Source organism: Hipposideros armiger, unplaced genomic scaffold, assembly GCF_001890085.2.
Source record: "Hipposideros armiger isolate ML-2016 unplaced genomic scaffold, ASM189008v1 scaffold_1264, whole genome shotgun sequence".
Lineage (NCBI taxonomy): Eukaryota > Metazoa > Chordata > Mammalia > Chiroptera > Hipposideridae > Hipposideros > Hipposideros armiger.
In genome coordinates, this window is record NW_017732614.1 from 116,206 (window position 1) to 143,943 (window position 27,738).

The 27,738-nt window shown below is 35.9% G+C and overlaps 1 protein-coding gene across 4 annotated transcripts in view; it reads right to left on the reverse strand.

The window, feature by feature from the left end:
• TET2 (tet methylcytosine dioxygenase 2) overlaps positions 1–27,738 on the reverse strand; it is a 125,721-nt gene that overhangs the window by 23,741 nt on the left and 74,242 nt on the right. For 2 of the 4 annotated variants that reach the window (XM_019633238.1, XM_019633239.1), the window contains exons 3-6: positions 15,205–18,680; positions 13,424–13,514; positions 11,929–12,022; positions 11,054–11,262 (exon numbers count right to left, since the gene is read on the reverse strand). In XM_019633238.1, coding sequence (XP_019488783.1) covers positions 11,054–11,262; positions 11,929–12,022; positions 13,424–13,514; positions 15,205–18,634 — 3,824 coding nt within the window. In that variant the 5' untranslated portion in view covers positions 18,635–18,680. The other 2 variants (XR_002122811.1, XM_019633240.1) reach the window with 2 other exon arrangements.

Here is a 27,738-nt window from a genome sequence, read left to right on the forward strand (position 1 = left end):
AGCCATTTTTATCTTGTTCCTGATCTCAGAGGAAAAGCTTTCAGCTTTTGATCATTGAGTATGATGTTAGCTGTGACAGTCTCATATATGGCCTTTACTATGTTGAGGTACATTCTTTTTATAATCAGTTTTTTGTGTTTTTATCTTGAAAGGGTGTTAAACTCTGTGTAATGCTTTTCCTGCATCTATTAAGATGATCATGATTTTTATCCTTCATTTTGTTAAATGGAGCATTGCATTGATTGATTGGGTATTTTGAAGCATTCGTGCATCCCTGGAGTAAATCCCAGTTGACCATGGTGTCTGACCCTTTAAATATACTATTGAACTTGGTTCGCTAATATTTTTTTGAGGAATGTTGCATCTATGTTCATCAGGGATATTGGCTGGTAATTTTCTTTTCTTGTAGTGTCCATTATTTTGGTATCAGGGTAATACTGGCCTTGTAAAATGAGTTTGGAAGTGATCCTTGCTCTTCAATTTTTTTGGAAGAGTTTGAGGTAGATTTCTATTAAATCATCTTTAAATGTTTGGTAGAATTCACTATTGAAGCAAACCCTCTGGTTCTGGACTTTTCTTTCTTATGAGGTTTTTGATTATTGAATCAATATCCTTACTAGTAATTGGTCTGTTAAGATTTCCTATTTCTTCATGATTCAGTTTTGGTAAGTTTTATGTTTCTAAAAATGTATCCATATCTTCCAATATGTTGGTGTATAACTGTTCATACTATTCTTTATGATCCTTTGTATTGGTGTGTACCAGTTGTACTGTCTTCTCTTACACTTATAATTGTGAATGTTTGAGTCCTCTCTCTTCTCTCTTCTCCCTCTCTCTCTCTCTCTCTTTGTAAATGTAGCTAAAGGTTTGACTATTTTGTTTCCATTTTTTAAAAAAGCTCTTACAGTCCTACCTTGGTTTGTGAGCATAATTCATTCTAGAAACAAACTACTCGTATTGCAAGACATTGCACGTTTACCACGTTAAAATGTATTAGAAATGTTTGCTCATCTTGCAGAACACTTGGAAACCAAGTTCCTAGCAATCCAAGGTTTTACTGTAGTTGCATTCATTTTTTTCTATTGTCTTTTTGGCCTCTATTTCATTTACTTTTACTCTGATCCTTGTAATTTCCTTCCTTCCGCTAACTTTGGGCTAGGTTTGTTGTTCTTCATCAGGTTCCTTGAAGTGTAAAGTTAGGTTGTTTGAGATCTTTTTGTTGTTTTTTTCTAAATGTAGGTGTTTATAAAGCTTCCTCTTAGAATTACTTTGCCTGCATCCCATAAGTTTTGGCATGTTTGTCTCAAGATATTTCTTGAGTAGATTTCTGTCCCTTTCTCTATTCTCCTTCTAGGACCTCTATAATGGTCCTCATGGTATCCCCTAAATCCCTTATGTTGTTCTCACTTTTTCATTTTTTTTTCTCCTCTGATTAGATGAATTCCTCTGCCCTTTGCCCTGTGTTTGATTTCAGTTATCCTTTTTCCCACCTTGATGTAGCCTACTGTGGAACTCTGCTAGTAAAATTTTCAGTTTATCTATTCTTCAATTTTGTTATTTCTGTTTGGTACTTTTTGAGATTTTCTCTTTGTTGAAATTCTCATTTTGTTCATGCATTGCTCTCCTGACCTCACTGAACATCAGTAGTCTTATTATTAGTAATAATATTATTTTGAAATTACTTCTCTATATTGTGACATGAGGAGATCTTGTAATGTCAAAGAAACACAAGAATTTCAGTGTAAGATAAAAAAAGTGTAAAAGATAAGTAAAATATCCTGTAATCTGAACTATGATTAGGAAATGATGGTATGAGCTCATGATTTGAGTTAAAAAGCTCAAATTTTCTCTTTCTAAAAAATAATTATTCCCTATATCTGCCCACTAAAAGTGTCCAAATGTAATAATATATCAGTAGCAATGAGCACATCTGGACACAGATCCTGATCTCTAAATATCATTTCTCATCAAAGTAAACATAAGTGAAAGTCCATGAGTTAGTAATGATAATAAAAAGAAAGAACTAACTGATCATTTCTGTATTACTAAGGCACCAAATCACTATTAGGAAATTTCACAGCTAAAGATACTTAGCACAAATTTATTCTGTCATTTGTTTACATGCTATATTTAATGGTACCCTAGCAGTTAGTAAGGAGAAGTTCTTTAAAGATTTCCAGCCAATAAATATAGAAGGAACATTATAATTAGAAATGATCACTTTACATATGTCAGGAAAGATGGCAGAATAAGAATCTCTGAGAGTTCTCGCCACCATAAAAGCAATAAGAATACTGGTAAATATTGTCATAATCAACTTTTGAAAAACCTGGAAATTAACAAAAGGCTAGCAACTTTCCAGTATCATTTATTCAAGAAAAGCAATGTAATTTTCATGAGAATATTAAGTTTTGTGGTGTTGTAATTTGCCCTATCCCTATGGTCCCCAGAACTCCACAACAACCTTGAAAACCAAGAGCCTCCATTTATGCATACCAACATATACATACTGGGAATCCCTGAAGTAGAGGAGGGAGAGTAAGACAGTATGGAACACAAAGACTATTTGAACAAATAATGGCCACCAAGTCCCCAAATTTGATGAACAACATTAATCCACATATTCAAGAAGCTCAACCAACTCCAAATAGCAAACTCAAAGTTCTCTACACCTAGAAGCATCAAAATCAAGCTGTTAAAAGCCAAAGGGAATCTTGAAAGCGGCAAGAAAGAAAAGTAACTCATATACAACAGAGTTTCAATGAGCTGACAGGTCAACAGCTGATGACTCATCAGAAACAATGGAAGCAGGAAGGCACTGGGATGACATATTAAAGTGCTGCAAGAAAAAGACTGTCAAATAGATGGGGGGAGGGGGGTTGTTACTTTGTGAGGGTGAAAAGGGTAACTATTGCATTGTTCTGTACACCTGAAACTAACAATTAAAAAAAAGAAAATAAAAAAAGAAAAAGACTGTCAACTATGATATTCTATATCTAGCAAAACTATCCTTCAACAAAAAATAATAAATTGAGGTATTCCTTGATAAATGACCTCAGAACATTTATTGCTATTAGGCCTGCCCTATAAGAAATACTAAATGGAGTCTTTCAGGATGAAATGAAGGATACCAGACAGTAACTTGAATCCACAAGAAAACGAACACCAGTAAAAGTAAAAATACAGGTAAACAGAACAAACCTTATATATGTATATTTTTTTGTTTTTAACTTTTTTCCTATCTAATTTAAAGACAACTGCATAAAGCAATAATTATAAATCTGTGTTAATGCACACAATGTATAAAACGTAACTTGTATAACAATAATAGTATAGTCGAAGAGGGAATGGAGTTATATAGGAAAAAAAGTTTCCATATACTATTATAATTAAATTGGTATTACTCCAAATTGGGTTGTTATAAGTTAAGATGTTAACTGAAACCTCCAGGGCAACCACTAAAAATATAACTTCAAATTATATATTAAAAGAAATGATAAGGGAATTGTAATGGTACACTAGAAAATATCTATTGAATACAAAATAAAGCAGTAATCAAAGAACAGAGAAACAACAAAGACAGACATATAGAAATCAACAGTAAATTGGCAGACATAAATCTTACTTCATGTGTAATTACATTTTATGTATATGGATTAAATAATACAATTAAAATGCAGAGGCTGAAAAAATGGATTAAAAAACACAATCCAATTATATGCTGCATACAAGAGACAGGCTTTAATTTCAAAGATGCAAATAGGCTGAAAGTAAAAAGATGGAAAAAGAGATATGCAAATAGTTACCAAAAACAAACTGGAGTGGCTAAACTGGTATCAGACAACATAGAATTTAAGACAATATTATTGTCTTAATAATAACTGCTTAATAAGTACAAGTATATTTTATAATAATAAAAGGGCAAATCCATTAAGATGTAAAAATTGTAAATACATATGAACCTACAGAGTACTAAAATACATGAAGCAAACAATGACAAAATTGAAGGGGAAAATAGATAATTCATAGCCTACTTTCAATAATGGATAGAACTATACAGAAAATCAGGGAGAAAACAGAAGAGATGAAAAACACTACAAATCAAATAGAGCTAATAGACATCTAGAGAGCACTCCACCAAACAACAGCAGAATACACAGTCTTCTGAAGTGTACATGGAACATTTTCCAGGATAGACTATGCCAGATCATAAAACAAGTCCAACTAAATTTAAAATAATCAAAATAATGCAAACTGTGTTCTCTGTTATCGATGAAATAAAATTATGGATTACTAAGAAGCAGAGTTAGGTAATTAATCAATATGTAGAAATAAAACAACATACTCCTAAATAATTAGAGAGTCAAAGAAAAAATAAGAGAAATCAGAATATATTTTGTGAGAAATGAAAATGAAAAGTAAGCATATCAAAGCTTAATGCAACGCAGAAGCCTTAGAAGGAAATTTATAATTTTAAATATCTAAATTTAAAAAAATAAGAAATTTAGAAAAAGAAGAGCAAACTAAACCCAAAGCAAGCAGAATGAAGAAAATACTAAAGCGTACAGGATAAGCAATAGAGAAAATCAAAGAAATCAGGTTAGTTCTTTGAAAAAAATTCAACAAAAGTGACAAAACTATCTAGACTAAGAAAAAAAGAGAGAAGACCCAAATTATTAAAATTAGGAATGAAAAAGAGGACATTACTACTGACCTTATAAATAGCATTGTAAGAGAATACTATAGCAATGGTATATCAACAAATTAGATACCAACACGAAATGGACACATTCCTACAAAGACATAAAATACTGAAGCTGACTCAAGAAGAAATAGATAGTCTGAATAGCCTACAATAAATTAAAAAATTGAGTTAGTAATCAAAAAATTTGTCACAAAGATAAGCCCAGGAGTACATGACTTTGCTGATGAAGTCCACCAAATGTTTAAAGAATTAGCCCCAATCCTTTACAAATTCTTACAAAAAACAGAAGAGGGAACACTTCTCAATGCATTCTATAAAGCCAGCATTACCCTGATACCAAAAAGAAACATACTACAAGAAAACTATAGACCAATATCCCTCACCAATATAGATCCAATACAATAGCAGCAAAGAGAATCCAGCAACATGTAAAAAATTAAACATTATGGCCAAGTAAGATTTATCCCAGAAATGCACTGTTGATCCAATGTACAAAAATCAATCGATATAATATACCACATTGACAAAATAAAAGACAACCACATGATCATCTTATTAGATTCAGAAAAAGCATTTGAGAAAAATCCAACACCCATTCATGATAAAAATACTGACCTAGGATCAGAAAGAAACTTTCTCCACCTCCTAAAGAGCATCACCAGAAAACAACAACAAAAACTAAGGTAGCATCATACTTAATGGTGAAAAACTGAAAGTTTTCCCCTAAAATCAGGACAAGAAAAAGATGTTTGCTCTTGCCATTTTTGTTCAGTATCTATTGTAGGCTCTAACCAGGGAAATTAGGCAAGAGAAATAAATAAAGGCACCCATATTGGAAAGAAATTAAACTATCTCTATTTGTAAATGATATGATCTTATATGCTGTAAATCCAAAAGAATCTACCCCAAAAAACAGCACTAATAAACAAGTTCAGTAAGTTTGCAGGATACAATATTAACATATAAAAATCAACTGTAAGAATGAATAGTGGCAATGAACAATCCAAAAATGAAATAAAAATAATTCCATTTAAAATAGCATAAAAAAAGAATAAAATATTTACAAATTTACAACATACAGGACTTGTACACTGAAAGGTATACATCATTGAAAGAAATTAAAAACCTAAATAACTGTAAAGACATCTGTGTTAACAAATTGGAAGACAATGTTAAGGTGTTAATACTCCCTAAATTGGTCTACTGATTGAACAGGACCCCTGTCAAAAGTCCCAGATAGGGAAATTGACAAGTTGATCCTAAAATTCATAGAGAAACAAAAAGGACTCAGAGTAGTCAAAACAATCTTGTAAAAGAAAAACAGTTGGAGGACTTACATGTACCAATTTCAAAACTTACTACAAAACTACAGTAATCAATATTGGCTTAAGACTAAATATGTATATTAATCAAATAGAAGATTGAAATAACCCATACATCTTTGTCAATTAATTTTCAACAAGGGTGACAAAAACCATTCAATGAAGAAAAAAACAGTCTCTTCAATAGATAGTGCTGAGACAACTGGATAGCCACACGCAAAACAATGAAGTGGACCCTTATGTCATATCATAAAATTAACAGTGATAGGGCCGACCGAGTGGCGCGATGGTTAAGAACTGGCTTGGGACGCCAGGAGGGCCCCGGTTTGGATCCCGTATATGAGGGCCAGTGACACTGCCCTCCACATGCTGAACAACAGCTCAACCTGGAGCTGGGCTGCTGTGAGTCACCGGCAACGGCGTAGGCTGCAGCCCCTGTGGCAGTAGGTTGCCATGGGCTACTGTATGTAGCCAGCAGCCAGTGTGAGCGGCCATCCAGAAGCCGGCAACTGATCTGCCTCACCCGGGAAGAGCGCAATGATGGTGCCAACTTGGGCCAGTGAAGCAACGTCCTCCACAACTAGACTGAAGACGAAAATGACAGCAACTTGTCTGTTCCCCTTCCCCAATTCCCCAGCGCTGTTCCCATCCCCCCAATTCCCCAATAAAAATCTTAAAAAAAATAACAGTGATAAAAGACCTACATGTTAAGAGCTAAAACTATAATACTTGGAAGAAAACATTGGTGTAAATCTTCAAGACTTTGAATTAGGCAATGGTTTCTGAGATATGACACTAAAAGTACAAGCAATTAATTTAAAAAACAGATTAAGTTTGATTTAATCAAAACTGAAAACTTTTGTGCTTCAAGGACATTATCAGAAATTGAGACAGCCTACAGAGTAAGAAAAAATATCTGTAAACCATGTATCTGGATAATGTTCTAGTATCCAGAATATGTAACCCGTATAACTCAAAAAAAGTTTAAAAATAAGCAAAGATTTAAGTAGGTATTTCCCCAAAGAAGACATATGAATGGTCCAAAGCACATGAAATAATGCCTGACATCATAAGTCATTAGGGAAGTGCAAATCCAAACCGCGAGGAACACTTCACACCAACTGGGAGGGCTATAATAAAAAGACAGACAATAACTAGCTTGGGTGAAGATAGAGAGACATCGGAACCTCCCTATGTTGCTGGTAGGAATGAAAAATGGTGAAGCTGCTTTGGAAAACAGACAGTTCCTCAAAAAGTTAAACATTAGAATTACCATATGACCAGCAATGTCACTCCTATTATGTACCAAAGAGAATTGAAAACGTATGTCCATACAAAAACTTTTATACATGTTTTCACACCAGCACTATTCATAAAAAGCAAAAAGTAGGAACAACCCGCATGCCCATTAATTGAAGAGTGGAAAAAGCAAATATGGTCTATATACACAACAGACTCTATTCAGCCATAAAAAGAAATAAAGCACTGATGGATGTAACGATGTGGATGAACCTTTAAAACATTGTACAAAAGCGAAAGATACCAGACAGAAAGGCCAAATATTGTGACTCCACTAATACGAAATGCCCAGAATAGGCACATTTAGAGACATGGAAAGTTGATTAGTAGTTGACATTTAGGAGAGAGAAGAATTTGAAGTGACTGCCTAGTGGGTATGGCGTTTTCTTTTGGGAGTGATGAAAATGTACAACTTTGTGAATATACTAAACCACTGAACTGTATATTTTAAAAGGGTGAATTTTATGGTATGCGAATTATATCTCAAAAATATACCTACAAAACAAGTTGAAGTGACTTCAAGGTGTTTTCCTACATGAAGTGGCTACCAACAGGCTTTTTTATTTCCATACGGGCCTTTCAAATATTGTTAGAATTAGCACACAACAACCTCATTTTAACATGGCACAGAATTTGGCTCATGGTTAAATGACAAATCAGTGGGCCAATTGTAATAAAAATAATTCATGTACATAACAGACTTTTAAAAACATTCTCAGAGTTACCACTGGGGCTTCTGTGAAAAACAATTAAAAAATTAGATCACGTATTCAAACTTACGTAAGTACAGAAAACCTAGCAAAATAAATTATACATAACAAATTCATACAACATCAAAAACAAGATTATCAATTTGTAAACTCTAACAAAATAATGGAAACAAGCAATGATCATCAATGGATGCTTTAACCATAAGGTGAAAGTTTTCTGGGAAACTATAACTGATGAATCAAGCTGACAACTCCTAAACTAACTGAACACTCTTAACATCACTAGAAATGGAACAAAGCAGACATATGTCCCTCCTGATGCGTAAGAACCTGGATTATTTCATCACCACTTATGAAGCATGTTTGCCAATATGTACATACATGTATACATATGTAACTTATTTAAGTCTCTACTAGTATACAGAAGATACTGGGGATAGAGGAACAAGTTAAACAAAACAAGTGTGTGATCATCCAAATTCAGAATGTGGGAAATTTCCAGAGCAAATCATACAGTTTCTTTAACAAATACATTCATAAACAAGAGAGGGGGAACTATGTAAATAAAAAGAGGTTTGTGACTTATATAACTTATCTTCCAAGCTGGGACACTTCTGAGAATGAACGGAATGTCTAGTTAACAGTTATGCTAGACAATAGGCATGAACTGGGACCACTGTGCTCAAAGGCCTCAATCAAATACAAGGTGTGGACTCTTCTTTTCTCAGTATCTTTTTACATTCATTCATTCATTCATTCACTTATTTTTTGGAAACAGGATCCAATTGGAATTTGAACATGGTCTGAACATCAAATAATATTAAAGAATCACTGTCAACTTTAAGATGAATGATAATGATACTGCAAATGGGTCTTTGTAAAAAAGAAAAAAAAAGTCTTTATCTGCTAGATACACACACTGAAGTGTCCATAGGTGAGATGGTATGGTATCTGCGTATTGCGTTAAAACCCTCGTGGAGGTGGGAGTGGGGTAGGAAGTGTGGGGAAAATCAATGAAACAGTATTGGTAAAATGTTGATCAATACTGAAGCTGTGGGATGGGCCCATGGGGACTCGTGATACTACACTTCTCCATTTACATATGTTTGAAAATTTTTATAGTATGAACTTTCTTCAAAACTTTAACACTGCCCAGCATGGCAGAAGGCATTTCTGGCTTTGACTTTCTTATAATGACAGATATACTCCCACAACCTCTTACTTGCCAAAAAAATATTGCTTAGGTTAGTCATAAAATGGAAATCTCAAAGGGAAATCTTTAAAGAAGAAACAGCTGGTTGGCCGAAAGAAAATGGAAAACTCCATTTTTGACTTTCCCACTGAAAGCTGCTCTCAGAGTTCTTTTCTGGACTCACAGTAGGTGGTGATGGTGAGTATGGGCACTGGGATTGGTAAGGGCTCAGTGATGAGGTTCACATGGCCTTGAACATTAAACTGAGTCAGCAGCCCCAATTTGAGTTTATCCTTAGTTCTTGGTAAAAGTCATAATTAAAAACAAAACAAAAACATGGCAGTATTACTGAATTCCTCAGAAACTGACTATCACCAATATAAGCTCAGTGTGCCTTAACCTTAATTTTCATTCTGGCTAAAGGAGAACATTTCTAAAAAAGGAACAAGGGAAATTAGGGTAAACTGAATATTATTTCATACCTAAAGCAGTCCATCATAAGCTTATGCGTCATGTGTTTATGAGTCAGCAACTTCTACCTTCCACCATATGATTTGTAAAAGTGAATTTATGGCAGTGAGGTACACACCATGACATTCTTGGATTACATCTACTACAGAAAGCCAAGTAACACTTCCTAAAAAAGTAACTTTCCTAAAAAAGATTATTTATAGTTGATTTGTACTCCCTCATGACCCAGACAGAGAACCTATGTTAACATAAAATTAATAAAACCATGCCAATTAGAATAATAGTCAGCAAAAGAGCAAATTTGGTTAATAATGGGTTGTTGAATTGAGCAGCATCATATATCCATAAGCTCAGTAAACTATTTTGTAGTTTAGTGCATACAGAAGAAAGGGAACTAAAGGAAGAAGTGCAAAATTAAAATTATTTTAGAACCAACTGTGAGTAAAATAAATACTGTAGGATTTCAGTGTAGCATGGTGAATTTTCCTATATTATGTGAATGTTATATAGGAATAGCATAGCAGAGAAATAATAATAATCATGAAAAAGAAGCTTTCTCCAAGTGAAGATTTAAACTTCCTATAAATTGAGGGGGTTAAAAAAACAAACAAAACCCACAAACAAACAAAAACATACTAACACTTGGATGCACTGAATATATTTAACTGCATAACCCTGCTCTTCTAAATATTTATATGCCTGGAAAATAATGCATATGCATAGCCACTAAATTCTTGATTATTTAGTAGTAGTAACAATGGAAACAATTTTGATTACAGTTGTGGAAATAATGAACTAGATTAAACGGAAGTCAAAATCAGTTTGGCTTTTCTAAAAAAAAAAAGACAAAAACAAAAAATCAGTTTGGTTCTACGTAACTTCTACAAGTCTTACATTTTTATTTTTGCTGCATATATATTAAGGTCCTTGACTTGGGAATCCTAAAGTTTCTCACCAAACTTACTTTCTGTTTCAAGTACTGCAACTTAGAAGTGGTGTCAATACTTACTAATATGGTGACCAGGCACATACAAGAGTCGTCAGTGTAGCGAGGGGACACACAAGTGTTTTCAAGCTCATGGTATGACTGTGTGCATGTGGGTACAGACACTCAGGCCTCCAGCAGGCTGCTCCTAACTAATGTCTATACTGTCTGGAGGCACAAAGTATTAGTTAATTAAACCACCTCACACTGTCCACGTTTGCAAATACAACCTCCTATTGTATCACTGTGAAGCAGGCATTTCAATCACCATTTTATAAATGTAAAAGTGCAGGTTCGACCGTCTACCCTCCAGCTGTGATCAGGCTTTCCTGTCCGGGAAGAGAGAGGAGGGGCCCTCGCTTCACTTACTCTTCATTCAGGGCACACCGGCGGTTGGTGAGGGTGCCGTATTTCCTCAGCGTTTCCGTGAGCTCCGAGTAGAGTTTGTCGGCCAGAGAGAGTGGGATTCCTTCCCACACCAGGATGAGAATCACAATCACGGCAGCCTCACAGGTGTGGCCAGCTCGCTCCCGCACCAAACACAGTAGCTTCTCCTCACTGCAGCTTCTGCGCACCACCTGTAGAGGTCACCATTCCACCCCAACACCCCCCACCCCAACCAAAACAAAACAGGGTTACTTGCAGCAGACGAGCGCACTGATGTATGTAGTATGCATATTTTTTTCATGTCTGGGTCATTTAGGGCACTATTGACTGCCATCCTGCAACTTGCCTTTGGCTGCCCACCTACACAGGGGATTGGGCCCGGGGTCAGAGCCGGGAGACGAAACACTGCTCGGTGTTTGGCAGACTTGGCAGACTACTGTATACCCAGTACAGCGGGGCAATGCCCAGGGGATGAAAGCCACAGCTAGATGGAAGACACGCAGGTCTCGTTCATCAAGTTCAAGGTTTGCATAAGTGACCATCCAAAGATTAACGGAAGGCATGTAAAAGATTAGGGACCACTTCTTCACATTCCAGGGAGAATTCTACTTTTAGCAGGCACTTTGAATGGACCTCCTCCTCTCCATTAAATTCTTTCAAGTAAATATGTTTAGCACATGATTTTAAAACGAATCTACCTCTTTCTTAAGACATAACACATAATAAAATAAATATAAGCAATATTCCTTTAACTGGCACAAGTGATTCTTTGATCTGGGTAACCCAATTCTCCAGGTTTCATTAATGAATCAAAATGCCCAAAACTGAAGACCGAAAGCTTTGTCAGTCACACTTACCCATTTGGCAATAGGACATCCCTGAGAACTTTTGCCTTCTTTACCAGTATAGATGACTCTTTCAATCCTAATAGCTTTACCCTTCTGTCCAAACCTTAAAGAAATCCACAGAAACACACACACATAAAATTAGCAAATGAATCTAAGAGGCATCCAAAATACTGCACATTTGAGCATAATTTTATTCTATGACCAAATCCTGAGAAATGAATGGTTTAATTTATTTTTTTTTTAAATTAAAACAAGTCTAAGCCAAGCAAACTGGATAATACACTTTAAGCCTTGTTTTACTTCAGTATCAAAATATACTGATAATTGTAATGAACCATTGTGAAATTATATGTTGGGTGAAATTAATGGGAAAGCTTATTTTTGATACATGATTTTACAAAGCAAAAAAACTTTTTTAAGTTTGCTAAATTCAGTCTTCTAAGATATGTACTATTTGATTTTTGTCCTTTACTAAATTTAGCTATTTTAAAACTTAGGGGCTCATAGTAGATTTTAGTTAGAACTGTTCCTCAAAGAATCTCTCACATTATTAAAAAGGTGGCTGGCAAATTAACTAGTATCCAGCAATTCTGAAAGTACAGGATAGTTCTAGAAATGGTTTATATTTCCCCTTATTACCAAGGCACTACTTACTACTTGCTAATAAAAAAAGGCACTAGGTGATTATTTAGTGAATTTCTACAGGCTAATTTAGAAATGAGTCATTTGGAAATGGGGCAAGGATTATGCGGAACATGGCCTTCCTGCCAGGAATGCCTCCTAACGTATGTTAATGATAACACTGACACTGCCTACCTCTTACAGAAAAGGCACCCTAGCATAGGAACAGCTCAAGCGCTGTGGACACCTATATGCAAGTCTCTCTCTGCGCTGATTATCTCGCTCTTAAGAGTCTTCTACATGCAGGAGTAACTGTGTAGATTCAGGTAAATACTTGCATACCTGTGACTGACAGTGAAAAAGAAAACGCAGCTGTAAATAGAATCTGTCTCCATTTCTATTCAGTATATTACACTTGCCCCTTTGCTCATACTAAGGAACAACTTCCTTTGAGATAGCTACTCCTTTACAACTCTAGGTGACTTAAAGTCAATGGCGCCTTTCTTACACTACATTTCCCTCCACTTCCTCTTTGACACTCTATCATCAAGTGGGCGAGCCAGAGTGGGGCCTCTCTTTGCAGCCTGTGCCAGGACCCTTGTGCCTGGCAGGCTGGCTGGCTGGTTCTTGCTCATGCCTGGGTTTCCTGGCATCCATCTCAAAGTGGGCAGCCTGTGCCAGCTCGCAGACTATTAGTCCTGTCAAATATTGTGACTCTCTGGTGAATAGCACAGTGTGTAGTGTTGGCAACCCTGGAATAGCTAAGCCTACTAATAATTACTCAATTTACAATTGTTTACTGCTTTGTATGTGAAAGCTGGAAAAATTCTGACATATACAAAAGGATAAACGTTAATCTGCCCTGTGCCTTTGCGTTAATTACCTTTCTTCCATGATTTCTCTAATAGCTGCCACATTAGGACCTGCTCCTAGATGGGTATAAAAAGGACCTTCATCTTTTTCAATAATTTGCTCTGTTGAGATAATAGAAGATTATTATTTTAGACCTCAATTATACTAAATATAAAGGCTACATCCACAAAGTTTATCCCCCAACTGCACATTAAGGGCCCTAAGTGTGACTTTACACATTTTTTTTTCTTTAAAATGAGTAAATTGATGGACTAATCTATTAGAAAATGTGCAAAGTAATTAAGTATATGTACATGCTGACTGTTGGATAAAAATATATTAAATTACATTTCAGATATGGGATAAGAAATTATTTTTAGCAAATAAGTGAAACTAAACAAAGAAAACAGTGTGGGAATTATAATATATTATATGTAATATCAACTACAATCCAATTTTTTAACCTGAAAAAAAATTTTTTTTTTTACAACTAACTAGAATCCTACCTGCTACTTGCATGTTAAAAGATTAAAAATAAAATGCCCTGTCTTATCTCACCCCCAGGATATTGCTCAGTTTACTGTCAAGATACCTTTTTCTCCTCTTGTTTCTCCACATTTAATTACTCTGTTTTGAAAATAAAAACATTGAATCCAGACCAATATTTGTATGTACTTTAGAAGAATTTATGATGAGAGAAAATACTGGAGAGAGGGTCAGGTAGAAGGAAGAGGCTCTTGCAAACTACTAGAGATGAAAAGGGGGGCAGGAAGGGTTAGGGTGACAGGAGAAGGGAGTGAAGGCAATTATAACTTACCTAATAGTATCTACGACATGTGTGGCACTTTAGCCCGATGAGGCAACGTAATATAATACTAACCACACACAAAGGGGCAGAAGTCACGCTCCCGCCATCCTTTTATAAAATGCATTGTAAGAGGAACAACATGGGGTGGGTGGACCATGAGCCACATTAGTTTAACATTTGTTTTTTCCAATGTCTTCTACTGTATTCAAGCTGAGTTGCTATAATTCAGATCTCCACATATATATGTATACAATCTGCACTCATCGGCAAAATGGTTCCCTATTCCAACAGATCTATCATGTATCTTGAATTTTAACAAAAAAGTGTTTGTTGAAAAAAAAATGAAATGTCATATTTTCTATCAAAAAGATAAAACTTTAAAGAGAAAATAGAATAAAAATGAATACAAATCACAAGATTTCAAGTGCATAAAGGGAGAGAGGGCAACTTTATGAGTATTCACAACTTCAGCATTGTAATTTCCCCCAACTCACCAAGACTGAAGGTAATCATTTCTCCTTTATCTAGAAATTAATCTTGTAAAACTGTTAATACATTCAACCCTGAATTTAAAAATATTAAAAGCTCCTATATTAGTTTGCATACGGCAGTTATTTTCTCATTTTAATAGACGGTTTTATTGCCTGGCTGTCCCTCCAGAAGATGATATATAAAGAGTTAAATAGATTGATTAATCTAAAACAGATACCTTTATATTTTAAAGGGTTCGAAGAGGGGGAAATGAACATGCACAAATGTTTTAATTTTTTGGAAGAATTGAATGTAAATGAAGTTCTCTTTTGCAAAGCACAAGCATTTGTAATTTAAAGAAACAAGAAATGTAAGCTTCAGATTTTTATGGGCCTTTACAAATTGCTGCCAGACTCAAGATTAAAAAAAAAAAAAGGAAAGGAAAGGAAAAAAAAGAAAAAATCCCATATCTGAAGATAAATTGGCTAATTCTGGATAAACACCATGTGTCTCGTGACATTTCTGGCACTTACCTACACATCTGCATGATGGGAAATCATATTGAGTCTTGACAGGTGTATCCAATAAATTTTTTATAGGAGTATCTAGTAATTTGGAAGGTGACTCTAAAAAATTATTGAGAACAGAACCAGCTGTTCTTTTGGTTGGTGTCTTTTCTGAAGAAGGAGTCGCTTGCTGCTCTAAAGCTGGGGTGTGGCTATCAAGTTCTGCAGCAGTGGTTTGTCTAGTTAAAATTGTGACTGGCCCTGACATTTCAACTTTCACTTGCTTCTGCGATTTGAGAGTAAGAGCCTTATGGTCAAATAACGATTTGACCTGGAACTGTTTCAGATGTTGCTCCATGGTCTCGAGGATGCTCCTTTGATGCACATTATCACAGCTCAGAGGTGGAATCTCTTGCTTGGTTATCTTTTTCCAGGTTTTGTTTTCTGACACAGGGTGCATACAAGCATGGGACTTCAATCCAGGTTCAACCTTAATTGGCCTGTGCATCTGATTATGGCAAGACTCAGTTTGGTGTTGTTGGTGTTGCTGCTGTTCTTGCTTCTGTAAGAGATGCCACCTTAGAGCAGCGTGCCTTTGAAAGTCCTTCTGGGGAGGGGTCTGAATGTGACTTCCTCCCTGGTCAGGTACAGGGAAAGCATTGGCTTGGTTTTGCATCAGGTACCTTTGCTGAGCGAGTTGTGCAGCTTGTTGACCAGATACATCTTGGTTTTTACTTCTACATCCCTGTGGAACTGAAGCTTGATGAGGCTTCTGTTCTTGTTCCTGAAAGCACCTGTGAAGAGCCTCTTGCTTTGGGGTCACATTATTCGGAAAATATTGCAGGGGATGTAAGTTTGGGGTCTTGTTTCCTGCAAAAAGTTCAGAATGTATAGTCTGTTCTGTGTTTTCTTGAACTTGGTGCATGTTGTTTGAACAAGAAATCGGCACTTTGCTTCCACTCGATTTCAAGGTCTGACCATAGGGTGAATTTCTACTATTCATATTCTGGGTGTGCTCCAATCCTACTTGGGAATTATGAGTCTGGAACTCACTTGATTTTGAATACTTATTTTCACCACGAAAGCATTCTTCCACTTTAATCTGGCTAAAGAATGATCCTTCTCTTTGCTGATCACTGTTGCCTTGGGGATGAGAAAAAGTCTGGGACATCTGTTCTTTATTCTTCATGTGTAATTTTTGCTGCTGCTGCTGCTGCTGCTGCTGCTGCTGCTGTTGCTGGTTTTGAGCAAGATGTGAATTCTGGGGAGTTTGTGTTTGTGCTGCCTGCGTATGAGGCTTATGTTGTAAAAGGTGTGAGTTTGAGAATGGCTCAGTCTTTGAAGACTGTTGATTCAAGTGTTGCTTTAATGTCGAGGGCATGAGCTTCTCGGTTTGGGAATCTGGTCTTTGTTGACAATGAAATCTAGGGGAACACAGTGACTGCATCTGAGCTTTGGGTAAAGCGTCTGTCTTGGAGAAGAGCACCTGGAGTGAGGGTTTTTGGAACTGGAGATGCTGGTCCACTATACCTGGAGACTGCCCTTGATTCATCTCAGCTTGGTACCTGTGTGGCCTCTGCTCCAGCTGCATTATTTTCTGGATATAAGCTTGCCCCGGGAGCCCCCCAGGCATGTTGGAATTTCCAGTGTATTGTTTGGAGGTCATGTGATTGGAGGAGTTGGACTGATACTGAAGAATTGACCGCAGTGGTGCCTCATTATATCTTAAATGGGATTCTGCTTGATGAAAGTGAGGGGCCTTCAATTCAATCCATCCTGGCTTCAGATAGGGCTGTGTTGGGAGCACAAGGTCTCGTGTTTGTTCCTTGTCTCGACCCTGCAGAATCTCTTGATCTTTGTGTCCCATCAACTGCTGGCAGGGGTCCTGTGGAACTCCACTACTACCCAATATCAGTGGGTTATGCTTCAGATGTTCTGATATTTGTCTTGTTTTCTCAGAACACAATGGAACGGCCATTGTCCCTGGAGTCCGTATGTCATTCTTCTTAACACAGTTATTCTGAAGGCTTTCTGGAAGCATCAGAGAGGGGTCGGCTACATGTGTAGATGGATTAGGGCTCTGGGATGGTGGTGCCGCAGGCTGACCCTCAATTTTCACTTCCCTTAAAAGAACTGAATTACTTTGGTTGGGGTAGTGATGGTGTTCTTCCAACACGCCACCATTCAGAATGCTTTTTCCTTCTGAAGTAAGCTGAGGAACCTCTGGAAGAGGAGGAGAAGGTGGGGAAAGAAGCAATTGCATTGGTGGTGGTGTGATAGTGGCAGAAAAGGAATCCTTAGTGAACACTGAACTTTGCTTGAAGTGAGCACCATTCATTTCATTTTGTTTTAAATACCGTTCAGAGCTGCCACCAGGAGCCTGCAAATTGCTGCTGGAACCTGAACAGAATTCTTCACCAGAGACTAGCTTTGTGGTTCCTTGGATGTTACTGTTCTCTGCAGGAGATGGGCATATCTCAAAAGCTGATTTTTGTTGTTCTGGTTTCGGAAAGGGACAGGTACCCAGCATTGCAACTGGTTCACTGCCATTATCAGCACCACAGGCCTCAGGCACCACTGCAGCTGGCTCTGGAGGCAGCTCAGAGTCTGAGGTCTGTGGGAAATTGATCTGCCCTGAGGTATGCAATGGGTGAGTGATCTCACAGGACAACTCATTAGTAGCCTGAATGTTAATGGCATGTATGTGAGATGTGGTTTTCTGCACCGCAATGGAAACACAATCTGGATAATATTGAGACGACGTTTTTTCCAGGAGTTCACTGTGTGTGTTTTCCATGGAAGAGGCAGAAACTGTAGCACCATTAGGCATTAGCACGGACTTGTTTTTAAGAAGTAATACAATGTTCTTGTCACGGTAGTTAGCATTTTTCCCTTCCTGCTCATTCAGAACCTGAAGCTCTGGATTCTCAGCCCCGCTGCAGTTCCGTGTTGAAAAGCTGGTGAAATCTTTCACTGCATTGTCTGGGGCTGCAGAGCTCACAGATTCTCTCGTATTCTTCGAATCGGAGACATTTGGCTGACTGCTGCCTTTGACTGGATTTCTTTCTTGGCTTTCCCCGAAGTTCTTTCTTTCTCCATTAACCTTTTGGTCTTGTTTCAATTTCTTGCTCTGATGGAGCCCAGAGAGAGAAGGTTCACTAACTGTGCGTTTTATTCCTCCATTCTGCAAACACTTGGAATACCCTCTACCTTCTTGTATAAAGTCCGGACTCACGCGGCTATTCTGGCTCCCTTTCATATGGGGTATTCCATAATAACTTTTGAAAGACTGCCACTTGGTGTCTCCATTTACTTCTGTATAAGGTCTCTCAGTTAATGGGCTTCCATTCTGGAGCTTAATAGCCAGAGGTTCTGTCTGGCAAACGGGAGAAGGAGATGGAGTCAGGAATGGACTTAGTCTGTTGCCCTCCACATGGTTGGTTCTATCCTGTTCCATCAGGCTTGCTTCGGGGCCATCCACAAGGCTGCCCTCTCAATGAATTCTAAAGAGCAGGGAAACAAAAATTAAAGTGCATTAATATATATCCAACACTAATAATACATCTTAGAGAATAATCATGCCATTAGTAGTATTGGAACTCCTAGACATAGCAAACTGTGATATTCATTTTCATGTTTCAGGGTGACAATCCATCGCTACTTAGGACATGACTTTTCTTGTTTTCCCAGCAACTCTCAAATATTTATGGTCATGGAGAACATGATCAACATCACCAGCTAAAGTGGGAAGTTCAGACTGTATTAGTAAATAGTATCAACTTCCTTCCCAAATAATTCTCTGTGTCAAAATGCTAAAAACAATACAGAGTACCTCCTTGCTGTCTTCGCTAAAACCTTACATCACGGGTCCCTTCCTAAGTTCCATCAATTCCATTTCACATATATTCCTTTAATTATCTTCACTGACACTTGGTAACCAGGTCTACATTGTCTTGCTTTGTAATCGACTGTAGTAGCTTTTTAAAGGAGAAAGAACACCCTAGCCTGTTCTCTCCCCAGTCCTCGAGGCTCCTTCACCTTGTTATCAAGGGAAGGCTGTAACATGCAAATCTGATGTCATATTCTCTTTAACACACTTTACTGGCTCCATATGACCTGCATTAGTAGTTTTCAAACCCTTTCACCCAGACACACCTGAAAGATAAGCTACACCTCCCTTTAGTGTTAACATATAAGGGAATGAGATAGGGGTGAAAAGTGTAGTTTGTAAAATGCCCTTTCTAGGTGACTCCATGTTTTCTTCTACAGGGACTGGCTGCTCACTTCAACTGAGAATTCCTGCCTAATAGAAATGGTTTTTCATATGCCAGTTTCTATTTTTCTTTCCTCCTACTTCCTCCCAGTTTATGCTCCAACTATAACAGCTTACAAATACACAAACAGGTACGCTGTTTCAGACCTCCATGTTGTTTTGTCTGCCCAGAATGCTTTCTTCGTCCCCTTACATGTGCAGTGACTCCTATGCGTCCCGCTAAAACTGTCTCAGATATCACCTCCCTTAGGATTCTTCCTTTGCTTTTCCAACAGAATTAATCACTCCCATTTCTATGCTGCTTCTATATCTTATATATAGTCTACCACTGAACATATCACACTCAATTGTATTTTTTTTACTCTCTTACTGGACTGTGAACTCCTTAGGAATACTCTACTCTGTTCATGTTTGTGCTTAGTATAGAGTCAGCATCCAATCAGTTTCATTAGATTGATATAAATTTGCTCATCTTATGATCATTCATTCATCAAACATTTTCGAGACCAATACTGATGGAGATCTCAAAGTCCAAATGATAGGGAAAGCAGAAAGAAATGGGCACTAAAAAAATAAATAAATAAATATCCATTATATGAAGTGAATGCTGCTCCATTCACGATATAGTTATGGTTTATTTTTTCACAGTTTTCCTGATTACATTTATTTTAAGGATGTAAGTAGAAAAAAAATCAAGACTACTTTGCCTTTAGGCTATAATAAAGCTCTATTAAAATCGTCATTGCTTACTAACCAAGACAAATGACACAGAGGGAGAAATAAGATATCAACACTGGAAAGCAACAGTAAAGTTATCATTATTTGCAGATAATAAGATTGTATACTGGTTAACCAAGACAATCAATGGAAAAACTGTTACAGTTGATGAGAATTCAGTAAAGTAGCCAAAGAAAAAATCAATAGCCTTGATATATAAAAACAACAACCCGTCAAAATCGTTAGTGGAATAAAATACTGTAATAGAAAAAAATATTTTTAAAACAGTAGGAATACACTTAAAAAGAACATGGAAGACCTATTTGAATAAAATTTTAAAACAAGGATATACAATCACAAAAAACAAAACAAGTAGAAAGGTATAATGTGCTCTTTGATAGTTGTTAAATTAATCTATTCATTTAACATACTTTCAATGAAAATACTAACAGATTGTTTTGAGGAATTAAAGAAGCTGACTCTAAATATCATGTAGAAAAATAAACAAATTGGGTGGCCAGGAATAATCTGTAAAAGAATTGCAATGGGGCCTGGACAGGGCAGTATCCAAATGAAAAGACATTTAAAAAGCACCAATACCTCTCCTGGGTCTCTACAAAAAAAATCTGAAAATATTTGTCTGTAAAGATATATGTGCTTCTATATTCACTGCAGTTTTATTTACGGTGGCCAAGACATGGAAACAACCAAAGTATCCTTCAATAGATGACTGGATAAAGAAGATGTGGTATATATTCACAACGGAATGCTATTCTGCCATAAGAAAAGATGAAGTAATGCCACATGCAACAACATGGATAGATCTTAAGATTATTATGCTAAGCAAAATTAAGCCAGACAGAAAAAGTAGAGAGCCATATGATTTTACTGATATGTGATATATAAAACTGAAAACAATAAAGAAACAAGACAAACAAATGAAGAAACAAAAACTCATTGACACAGACAATAGCTCAGTCATTACCAGAGGGTGAAGGGGGGAGGGGGATGGTAGATGAGGGTAAAGGGGACAAAATATATGGTGATGGAAGGAGAACTGACTCTGGGTGGTGAACACACAATGTGACATATAGATGATGTATTACAGAATTGTACACCTGAAACCTATGTAACTTTACTAACAATTGTCACCCCAATAAACTTTAATCTAAAAAAAGCAACAAAAGCTATTGTACTTAAAACAGCTTGTTCTTGCCCATCAGTAGGTAACAGAGTGTGAAAAGACCAATGGAATTGAATAGAATGTCCAGAAATAGACACAAATAGAAATATGGTTTGAAGTAATGGTGACATTTCAAATAAATACAATATTGGAACAACTGGGTAGTGTTCTGAAAAAAATGATAAAGTTGAATCTATCCCTTACATCTTATACCAAAATGAATTCTATATCGATTTAACATTTGAATATAGAAAATAATCAACCCCCCAATTAAAAACAGTCTGAGAAAACTTAAAAAAAAATCTAGTGACTGGGTAAGTTCTTTGTGACACAAAATATAAAGGACAATAAAAGACTAGAAAGTTCAGTAAGATAAGCACATAAGCACACTTAAAAGTCATATAAAATTTTTCTTTATAGAACTCACACAAATTGACAAGGAAAAGTCTAAGGATCCAACAGAAAAATGAGCAAAGGACATGGACAGTTCACAGAAAATAAAATGCAAATGGCTCTTAAATGTTAAAAAGATATCCAGTAACACTTATAAAAATAAATGCGAGTTAAAACTGCAACAAGATACCATTTTCCCCTCAAATTGGCAAAGATCAAAAAGTTTGATAAAACACTATGTTGGCTAGCATGTAGGGAAGCAGACACTCTCTTGCACGGTTCCCAGAAGTCAAAAGTAATACTAATGCCAAGGAGGACAACTTAGCACTATCTAAAAATTTCACAGAACCTTTTCTGACCCTTCAGTTTTAAGAATGTATCTAACAAGTATGCTCATATACACGTTAATTGATGTATGCACAATCTTTTACAGTAGCAAAAAAGAAACAACCTATATTTTCAGATGGAAGTATTTCCAGGTAATTAAATGAAATAAAGCAGGCTAAAGAACAGTATATATAAGAATGCCACGACCTCTATATTTACAAAAACAAAGTCAGCTCAGGGAGAATATACAAACTGGTAATACTTTGCCTCCAGGAAAAGGAATGAGGGGACTGTAGGACAGCACCGGGCGGGAGGCTGCTTTGAACTATTTGTTGTTTTTTGTAACTTTTAATCATGTATATTATTAAAATAAAACAAATTAAAAAGTGATAAGCCCTATTGGACCAAAAAAAAAAAAAGAGCAAAGTAATGACTTTATTTCTGCTAGACCTCCTTCCTTCTAAATATTAAGAGATGGGCTACACATGCATAGCCACTAGTCACATATGGCTACCGAGCCCTTGAAATGCGGTTAGTCAAAATTGAGATGTGCTGTTAAGTGTAAATGCACACTGGATTTTCAGAGATTTAGCGTGGACAAAAAAGATTTATATAACTCAATTTTTAAAACTATTTATTATATGTTGAAATATACTACTTTGGATATATTAAGGAAAATATATCATTACATTAACTTCATTTGTTTCATTTTATGTGTTTTAATGTGAGTATTAGAAAATTTAAAATTCCATATGTGACTTATGCTGTATGTCTACTGGATAGCTCTGAGCTAATACTTTTAAACATCAATCACCCTCAATAAAAAACGCCAGGTTCCAGAATCGTGAAAATTAATTTGTAGTCTTTGGTATAAGATGATTCTCCAAAATCAGGGGTATTACCATTTTTCAAAAATTAAGGAGCATAGAAGAAATAAGCCTAGATAAATCCTTCATGGACTAAGTCTATTAGCTTTTCAAATACAACAACAAAAAATGTTTTCTTTTGGTCAAAAAGGGTTCCATGAAGTTGATTTTTGTTGAAATCAATTCACACATACAATCAAAAGGTATTTACATGTACACACATTTACATTTATGTTATATATAATATAAAACTTTCAGGTTCCATGTACAATATATATTGTCTAAGTTAATTTTCTAGCTATAAAATATTTTAAGCATTTAATACATCTTTATTATGATCTATTCCACATAATCTGGACATTTTTTAAAGTGTCAAGGGCAGAGTTACAATAGATGGAGCTTGCAAATCTTTTATGAGCATAATAATAGGTCTTAAGAAGAAATGAAGGTGAGTTAAAATTAAATTTATTTCAATATGGAGTTTTAAATACAATAGCCATTTTTAAACATTAATTTAAACTAATTATCAGAACTATTCTGTCTGTGACAGCAATTCCTTTATTGAGCACAACCATCAGATGTGGAAAATTAAATGGTTAACTTTTTCAGGGCGGGCAGGAAAATTATATATTATGTTTTCATTTTAGGATGAGGATAATTTGTTATTTGAGGATTATTTGTTATTGGCCTATGAATCTGAATAAGAAAATTTAAACCAAAAGTGCCATTTAAGAGGGAGAAAAAAATATTTTCTTAGACTTCAATATGTCCTAAAGCACACTTTTTGTGTATATGCCCTGGATCCAGTAATCCACTTGAACAACACTCTTCTAATCACCTACTGCTTTTGGCAATAATTTATTTGGACAAATTTCTTTTTAATAAAAAAGAGAAATGAAACCTGTTCACTTGGCTCATTGTAGAAATATTGAAAAAGCTTTCATGGTATAATTTTTAGTGTTATTCATACAAAGTTTTTTCAAGCTTACATAAAGTCAATAATTTATGTATAAGACAAAGCTTCCAAGGTAGTCTTTGTAGATATCTACCCATTAGTCAGTGAAAATAGAGTTAATAGGTTATTTTTACAAATGTAGGGGAAAAAGGAAAACTTTTCCAAAGTTAAACTATTTTTCAAATGAATGTAAAGTTTTGCTATAGAGATTTTCATGTGACACTGCTTTTGCTTCTCAGAGATCAAGAACTGAGAGAGTTGTCATTCATTCATATCTGCTTACACGTCATTGTTATCAGAAATATTTTGAATTCTCATAATTCATTATTTTTGAGATTGAGATTAAATACACTTTATTTTTTCCGATACCAGAGAAGATTTAATTAATGAATATACTGTGCAGTACCAATCAGGATACTATTCCCTTATAAACTGAATATTCAAATGCTTTTTAAAGTAATACCAGCTATTGGAGATTTACATTCTGTAATTTATGCTGAATAAAATCGCAATATACTTTATGCCAAATAAGAATGTATCTATAAATATCAGAAGAGAGAATTTTCAATTAAGAATGAGACTCAATTTTACAATAGGGACAATGATTCTCCTGAGCGGACACAGGCCAATAAAAATTAAGGCACTAAGTTTTTTTTTTAAAACTGATATCAAGTTTATATGCAAGAGCGTCAGCAGAGAAGCCTTTGGCAAACTTGGATAGGATGTGACTGGTTAAGTTTCCCAGGGATGTTTTTCATGGTGTAAATACTTCAAGTTATAACATTTAGTTGCAATTTAAAAATGAATATCAAGCTTTAAACATATTCCTGGTGAGATGCTCTTATGGGTCATGGCTGATTTCAACCTCCAGAAATTCTTGAAATTTTTGCTATCTGCTCTTGCAAACTGTAATGAGCTGTAATAAGCACACTACTGTTACAGCTACCAAAATATTAACAAATCAATTCCCTCTCCTCCTTTCCCCTCCCCTTCCCTTTCCTTTTTTCTTTTGGCCAAAAGAATGAGATCAAATGCATGTCACATTATTTTGGTAGTCTTCCTAATGGTTTCCAGAATAGTACTGGACAAAGAGAGATCTAGCTCATAAAATTACTGAACAGTATTTTAAACTTCCAGAAGGCTAAGAAATTTTAAAACAACATATTCAAAATGGGTGCTACTATGTGATAATGGTCCTAACGTGTATAAAACACTGAGTAGAATAAAGGATCTAGTTCTATTCTCTCATTTTACAGATGTAAAAACTGAGCAATTTGCTCACAGTTAGGCAACAAAATAATTGCTCCCACAGGGGCTAGTCTGGCAGCTCCCAAGAAGCTCTTCCTGCCACATAATGTTAAGAAAGATGCACAAATCAGGGAGTAGGTTTTTTTGTTAATAAATTCACACTTAGCCAACATTTGAGGTTTTTTTAGGCTTAGCATGAAAAAAATAAATATTCTGGTTACATCTCTGTAGGCCTGCCTGGCATTATTTGCATGATTAAGGGCATTTTGCAAGTTATTTCATTAAGGTATCATTTTTTTGTGTGAATTGGAATAGAATGAAAAAATGAACATTTAGTAAATGGAATTTGAAGTTTTTACAGCATTACTCTGATCCCTTCCTCGCTACCTTTGCCAATTGCCTTTTCAATCAATGCTGGGTTGGTGATTTTTCTCCAAAATATTTGAGGACAATTTATCTCCGCTGATAACGTAAGTGAGGGAACTGGAGTGCAATGCTCATTAGTCATTTGTGAAGTTCATAGTTCATCGTTCATTAGTCAAGCATCAGATGCATCCCCACTCAGTGCATGTGCTATGGAGCAGGGCTAACTCAAAGGTGTACAGGCCCTGCACTTCCCTGAACTGTGGTCGAAACAAAGGAATGTGACTGTTCAAGTGCCACAGGAGCACAGGAGAGGGGGAAAAGCGCTTCCAGATGTCAGGGCCTTGCCTACCATCAACCCAAACCTCTCTAATGAAATTTAACTTCATTCCCTCTGGACTTGGTAAGAGAGAAATACATGTCCCACTAACTTAAAGTTAGTTTTAAAAGGATGACAATGAACATTGATCAAACATGTCCATCAACATCACTGAGGCAGAAGAACTAGTGCCCAAGTAGAGTATGTACCAGTCGTCGTCAAGTAGAGGAGACTATGTAAAACACTCAATGGAATACATTAAAAATAAATAAACCAATAATATTCAACAAATGACTTATGAAAATTTTTCTGATTATTGAACCCTTAACCATGGAAAAGTCATGGTATATGTTAATCTGCTTTACTCTGTTATCTTTGCTAACCAAAATATAATAATTAGTTCATTACTTAAACTGCGCTCAAGTGCGTGCACATACACATACACACACACACACACACACACACAGAGTTTTTTATTACATGGTAATAGTACAGCATGGGGTTTCTTCATAGATTTACCAAAAAGGCAATAAAGTAACTTAAACTTTAAGAATGGACAAACTACAACACTCAAATTCTAAAACCAGCTTTGCCATTTATTTTACAGCTTAAAGAGGCAGTTTTAGAAATTATTTACCTAAATGATGAATGTTAATTAAGTTACAATTTAAAATGTTATAATTTAGATCCTAGTAATCATATTATTTACATTTACCCTTTAATAGTCTAAGATTCCCCATAAGGTATGGCCATCTAAGGAACCAAAAAAAGTAGTTCTATCAGCTCTGAATACCACCAATATTTTTGGAAATTCTAAAGGTCAAATTATAACCAGATAATGTAATATAAATAGGATCATGCAATAATAAGTGATGACCATTCTTTGATTTCAGCTAATCCTCCAGAGTAATTTGTCATAAGCTATGGGTGGGGAGAAGACAGAGAAAGACGGGGGCGGGGGGCGGGGCAGAGAGAGAGAAACTGAGACGGAGATTGAGAATTTTAAGTAAAAATACCAAGTATGTCAACCTTCCACCTCTATTTCAAAGGTACACATTTATGACGCATAGTTACCTCAGTTGAAAATACTGGCCTTTTGGCTACTACCTAACGATTAGGTTACCTCAGACCAACGCAGGTTTTAGCCACAGCAGTTTTCCTTTGGTATTTGATTTCGCTCCTTCTCCTGCCTCTTCGACAGTAATTTATTATGAATTCAAGTCACATCCGCAGCATCTGTGGAACAATTACTGCATCTAGGACTGACTCTGCAGTCTAATCCATCATAATTATGACAGGCCTCTTTGAAGACGCTACGATGCATGACTTAAAAATAGCACATTAGTGTGCAAATGGGTCAGCATCTCGTTCCACCAATATGCATCTAGGGCTGTAATTTAGCTCAAAACCATTTGACTCTTTTTGAATCACTGAAGAATGGAGGCTGTATGTCTCACCACACAAAGCTGTGGATGATGCTCAAAATTTGTGAAGAGAGCTTTTGTTTTTCCTTTTATTTTTTTGATTTATTGATTTTGGTGGTGTGTCTTACTGCTCTGAGAAAAAGAAATACACATCATTTAAATATCGTGTCAGCTCTTTTCAAGGAGACAGAAGAGTCAATTTATAAATCTGTATAGTTGCCATATTATAAGGCAACACATTTTTTTCTATAAAAAAACCGTTGACTTCATATTCTAACATTAAAAGTATATAAAATACTCTGACATCATCAAATGAGTCCTATTTATTGATGTATGCAAACTATTGGGGGTAAATTCTTAAGACTAATTACTGTATCTACTAAAGACCATGTGTTCCAGAATCAGCCTTCGGAAATTACTACGTATATCTCTGTCACCTCCACCGACAGGCTATGCCCCTATTGGTAATTCGAGTGCTAGGAATTAATTATTT